Source organism: Bos mutus, chromosome 5, assembly GCF_027580195.1.
Source record: "Bos mutus isolate GX-2022 chromosome 5, NWIPB_WYAK_1.1, whole genome shotgun sequence".
Lineage (NCBI taxonomy): Eukaryota > Metazoa > Chordata > Mammalia > Artiodactyla > Bovidae > Bos > Bos mutus.
The window spans coordinates 5,499,768-5,505,767 of NC_091621.1; the positions used below are offsets into that span (position 1 = coordinate 5,499,768).

Here is a 6,000-nt window from a genome sequence, read left to right on the forward strand (position 1 = left end):
AATAGCGTATTTAATGCTGATGCCAAAGTTCACAATTGAAAGAAACCTTTGCACTGCGGTTTAGTTCTCTTACCCTTCCATCTTTCCTCTTGATGCATTTCCTTTCTGAACCTAAGGTGTTACATCAACTGACAGAAAATTTCGAAATAACAATGACCAAAGCCCGAGGCTAGGCACCCGGACTCACCAGCAGAGAAATGTTTGGGGGATGACTTGTCAGAAACAAGGGCAGAGTCATCAAAGAGGTGATGCAATAACTCCCAACTCATGTTTTCTTCTCCTTCGTGTTTTATAGTCTGCCCTCGCTATTTTCCTCTTCTCTGAACACACAGTAATTTTTAGCAAAGAGCGAGCTTGAGGAGAGAACAGCATGCTCTTACAGGAGCTGTCCTTCGTGAACAAAAGTGAGGCTACTCATCCAGAAGACATGCGCTCAGAGTGGTTTTTTTCAATATAACTGTATCTCCCTTTACATAAAAAGGAATGTGCTCATTGGGGGAATAAAGGTCAACCAAATATTTGTAAAGAGAATCATGTTGTCTCTATTTCTTACCTCACCATTGCAGAGCTCACTTATCATAGTCCTGGTTTAGCAATGGAAAACCTCCCTCTATCTCCAAACCTGACAGGCAGTTCATTAACAAACAAAAATATAAATGAAGTAAGCCGGTGGTGGTGGTTTAGTCACTAAATCGCATCCGACTCTTGCGACCCCATGGACTGTAGCCTGCCAGGCTCCTCTGTCCATGGGATTTTCCAGGCAAGAATACTGGAGTGGGTTGTCATTTCCTTCTCCAGAGGATCTTCTCCACCCAGGGGTCAAACCTAGATCTCCTAGATTTTGCAAGCAGAATCTTTACCTACTGAGCTACCAGGGAAACCCTCCTCATTAGAATACTGGTAAGTATCCCTGCCTGTCACGCAGGAGACTAGGGTTCGATTCCCAGACAGGGAGACGACACACCCTGAAGTAAGCTAGCTCTACTTTAAAGCAAATGGGTTACAAATCCTTCCTTTTCTTTTCTTTCTTTCTTTTTATGACAACATGGAAAACGTACCAAACTAAAGGTAATGGTTTTTAACCTTTTTAAAAGTAAGGTACACATGCAATGGAAGGCACAGGGACACAGTGCGTGTTAGGTTGAGAGATATACATTCGATCCTTGAATAACACGGGGATTAGGGGCACCAACCCTCCACAGAGTGGAAAATCTGAGTATAATTCATGGTCAGCCCTCCATATCCGCAGTCCCACACCCCTGGATTTAAATGACTGAAGAGCATGTAGTACTACAGCATTTACTATTGAAAAAAAATCCATGTATAAGTGGACCTACGCAGTTCAACCTCAGTTGTTAGAGTAAATCGTAATTCCTGGTGCAGAATATGGTCTTGACATGGTTCCAGGTTTCCACACAGAGCTGTCTGGCCACTCTCAAGTGAGACTCCTGTCCTTATGCTAAGGCACTAATTAAGCTAACTACCTTTGACTCTGTTACAAGAATTAAAAGGGTTTGTTCCCCAGGAGCTCTCTGCCTGTCACAAGATTGGGAATTTAATTCGAGATGGTAAAGATGACCTGTCAGAAAGAAACTTTTCAATGAATCATTACCTGGCTTCATTCACAGCTTTGGGACTAGAATTCCACATATTTTAGTGCCTTCTCCTAAAATATTCCGTATATCTGGTCACTGACAGCCAGAGAGGAATAACAAACTTCGCCAATTAAATGAGCAGATTCCCACATCTGATCCCATAAGTGAACATCAAAATAAACTTTAAAATAAATAAACTGGAAAGGCTTGAATTTTAAACTACATCTTCCAGGAGGTCTGGATCAAGGGAAGTGACAGGCCCAAGGTCACAAAGTCATTGAGCGGGCATTCACTCCCGCCTTGGAAACACTGCAGCATCAGAGCGCCCTTCCCATTTGCTGGTTGGGATGGGATGTGGCGTCTGATTGATCTCAATTGGAGGAGATATGAGTTCTGTATCCAAAAGACACCAAAATAGGTCAGCAGATACTGTATTACTCAAAACAGACCCAGACTCTTAAATAAGTAGACACTAGCTGAGTCAAAGAGAACGGCTGAGTTTTGGAATAAGTCACTTGATACAACGCCTGGCTGACTAGGGGGAATCTAGACGACTTCCCCGGCCAATCAACACAATGAAGAAGTGTAAAAAGAGGTTTCAATTTTTTTTTTAATGAAAAACATAAGAACAGATCACTGCTAATATTAAAGCTCTGTCACACATATTCTAAAGCATCCTCGATACTGCAGCTTCTCAGAGGAATCTTAACAGCCCAGCCGGTCTTAAACATCAAGACAGACTCAGATGAATTTTTAGCGCCCTGTTTGCAGTTCTCAACCCACTAGCACCTTCCCTCCCCCTAAAGAAAGTCCTGAATCGTTCTGCTGCACTTTTCCAGGTGCAGACTCTGGGTTGCGAAGGGCTGGAGCCCGAGGCCTGCGGAAGCGAGTGCGAGAAAAGAGGAGCAGACGCTGGCCACGACTAGGAAACCTCTCTCCTAGGAGAGTGCCAGGACTACCCGCTGCAGGGGAGCCCCGCCACCAGGGCTCCCCGCGCTCCCTCCGCAGGATCGCCCTGCAGGTTCTCCTCATCCAGGCGTGACCGCCCCCGCACAGGGAGGGGAAATGCCCCGTTTTCAGTCTGTCCTAAACCGGACGATCGGCTCCTGTCCCGAAATCGGGGACGGGGAGAGGGGGCTGCACGCCCTCCCTGCCCCGGGTCCCCGCGCCCTTCCTTCTCGCCGCCTCTCTCCTGGCCTCTCCCGCAGAGGCGGTCAGCCCTGCAGAACTCCCCACCGCCCCCGAGTCGCGGTCCCCGCGCCCCCAGCAGCCCGCCGCGCTCACCTTGGCCCGCGCCCGCGCTGGCGGCGGTGGAGTTCCCGCAGCCCATCGCGCCGCCGGCCGGGGAAGCCACGCTCGGGAGCTGGCAGCCGCAGATCCTGGGGGTGGAGACGAAGGCGGAGGGCGGCGCGCCCCGAGCCGGAGGCCCGCGGGGGACTTACGGGTTCGAGGGGCTCTCGGGGACCACCCACTCTAGCTACCCAGGAGCGCAAATCTGGGCGTCGCAGGCCTGGGCTGGCCGGGGCGGAAACTGCCCGGCAATCCTCGCCCCCGCAGCACCCGGCTCTGAGACCCCCGCCGGACCCACCCGTCACCTCGGCAACCGCGGCGCCGGCCAATCCTCAGCCTCCTGAGGGCTCCCCGGCCGGACATTGGTCGTCGTTAAGAGGGGGCGGGAGTTTAAAGTGGGTTTGGGGGTGAGGGCGGGGCTGAGGGGTGTGGCCGGCGCGGGCTGGAGGGTGAGGCAGGGCAGTGGAGGATGCCCACCTGGCGGCCCTTCACATCCTCTTTGGCTTTTCTTCTCTTTGCCCACTTCCCCTCCCTACTTCAGGATGTGTGTTTTGGGACGGGGCGGGGGGGGCGGGAGACGGGAGGGGGTCGGTGGAGGAAGTGGCGGGGAACACCTGTTTTGAGCAAATGGGCGCTCCCCTCCCCCAAATATATAATATTTCTATAAACGGAAATCCATTTCTGCTTTAACAGAAAGCCAATACAACTCTGCTCCCCCATCCACACTGGCCAGTAACAGGAACATAAAGTCTTCCCTATGTTGGTCATATTAACCTACTAGACTTTAAGTATCTGCTGCAATTTTGAAAAACCTGGATCCAGAACCTTGATGCAAGAGATAAACGGGCTTCAGGCTGAGCAGCTGACATCTGTCCCCTGTGGGCAGATGCTCCAAGATGAAGACAATGACAGGAGCCCAGTCCTGCTTGGATAGAAGATAAAGAGACTACATACATATTTCTCATTCTTAAGATCAAGGAGATCCCCCAAACTGCACATACACAGAAAGGTTCCTCAGAAGTCAGAGAAGGGAGGAGTTGCTGGACTATAATATACTCCGTCAACTTCCCAGAAACCCTTGCACTGGAATCCATCTTGGCCAAAAGATGCATGCATACAAGAGGGGCAGGGCCCTAAATTATACCAAATATGCATTCAGAGCCAGGCAAAGCAAGATGGTTGACCAGAGGAAACTCAGAAGAACTGCCTCAAATAAGTGACTGAAGCTACTGGAAAGGCTTCCATGATAGCTCAGACAGTAAAGAATTGGCCTGCAATGCAGGAGGTTCAGTCCCTCGGTCAGGAAGATCCCCTGGAGAAAGGAATGGCAACCCACTCCAGTATTCTTGCCTGGAGAATCCTATGGACAGAGGAGCCTGGCGGGCTACAGGTCATGAGGTTGCAAAGGGCTGGACACCATTGAGCAACTAAGTGTGCCCACAAAGGTGCACGACTCTCTCTGAGCCCACCTGTGTATGTCTATCCATGATATACATTTTTCCTCCTAAAAAAACACTTGTTTCGCTACTTCCAACTCTTTGTTGAAATTCGTTTCTCCAAAGCAGAAGAACCAGGACCTAGCCACTGGCCCTCTTGGTCTCGTGACTAAGATTCTGCACTCTCACTGGCTGGACATGGCTTCAATCAGTGGTCAAAGAACTGAGATCCTATTTCAAGCTATCCCAAGCCAAGGCCACCCCAGATCAACTTGAACTCTGATTTAATGACAGAACTGTGAATTTATGTGGCATTTTTCAGCCTAATTGTTGGGAAAGTATTACTGGAGTCAGGCTTTTGTTCACTCACTAAGTCACATTCAACTCTTTGCAGCCCTATGGACTGCAGCACACCAGGCTACTCTGTCCTCCACTATCTCCTAGAGTTAGCTCAAATTCATGTTCTAACCATCTCATCCTCTGTCACCCTCTTCTCCTTTTGCTCCAATACTTTGGCCACCTGACTAGAAGAGCCAACTCATTGGAAAAGACTGATGCTGGCAAGGATTGAAGGCAAAAGAAACCAGACTATCTGAGTTAAAATCCTTGCTCTGCCACTTAGTAGCTGTGTGACTTCAGCAAAATTACTTAACCCACAACTTATTGGTTGTTTTACCAGTAAAATGGCAATAATTATTCAGACACATGCAAAGCACCTAACATAGTACCTGACCCTAAATAAATGACAGCTCTTCTTTTTCTTAAATCTATTATAAGTGCGTGCTAACTCCCTGAAAGTAAGGACATCTGATTTATCAAAATGTCTTCCTGGCTCATTGGACAGACTCAATAAATGTTGTGTGAGGTAAATTCAAGCCAGGAATTAAATCTCCATTTTAAATCCATTTAATATTTATAGAGAACCTAACCTGTGCCAAGTTCCTTGTTAAAATTAAGGTCCAGGGTTACAAACATATGGGAGAAAGTTTAACCAGGCAGATAGATTATAAGCAACATAATTACAAAATAGCAGGGATGCTAACAGAGGAATACAGGAAACCCAGAGGGTGCTGGGATACTGATAAAAGACCTTCCTAAATAACATACAGTTGTGTTTTGAGGAAACCTTGAACTCGAACCAAGGCCCTAGTGGATGGTTGTACATGATCTTTGGAACAATAGTGAAGACTGCTACTGCTGCTAAGTCACTTGAGTCATGTCCGACTCTGTGCGACCCCATAGACGGCAGCCCATCAGGCTCCCCCGTCCCTGGGATTCTCCAGGCAAGAATACTGGAGTGGGTTGCCATTTCCTTCTCCAATGCATGAAAGTGAAAAGTCAAAGTGAAGTCGCTCAGTCGTGTCCGACTCTTAGCGACCTTATGGTCTGCAGCCCACCAGGCTCCCCCTGTTCCTGGGATTCTGAAGGCAAGAACACTGGAGTGGGTTGCCATTTCCTTCTCCAACGCATGAGAGTGAAAAATGAAAGTGAAGTTGCTCAGTCGTGTCCGACTCTTAGCGACCCCATGGACTGTAGCCCACCAGGCTCTTCCATCCATGGGATTTTCCAGGCAAGAGTACTGGAGTGGGGTGCCATTGCCTTCTCCGATAGTGAAGATTAGGTAGTCCTATTGTTCAGGTTACAAAAGATACACCATGCCCCCTTTAAAAATTAGATAT

The 6,000-nt window shown here is 48.5% G+C and overlaps 1 protein-coding gene across 4 annotated transcripts in view; it reads right to left on the reverse strand.

Moving 5' to 3' along the window:
* C5H12orf75 (chromosome 5 C12orf75 homolog) overlaps positions 1–3,227 on the reverse strand; it is a 44,932-nt gene extending 41,705 nt beyond the window's left edge. Inside the window, exon 1 of one of the 4 annotated variants that reach the window (XR_011464159.1) lies at positions 2,880–3,224. Coding sequence is in view for 3 of the 4 variants with exons in the window: in XM_070370223.1 (XP_070226324.1) it covers positions 2,880–2,925 (46 nt within the window). In the remaining variant the exon portion in view is untranslated. Of the gene's footprint in view, positions 1–2,879 lie in introns of all 4 variants that reach the window. The other 3 variants (XM_070370223.1, XM_070370225.1, XM_070370226.1) reach the window with 3 other exon arrangements.
* Between the last annotated feature and the right edge of the window lie 2,773 nt (positions 3,228–6,000).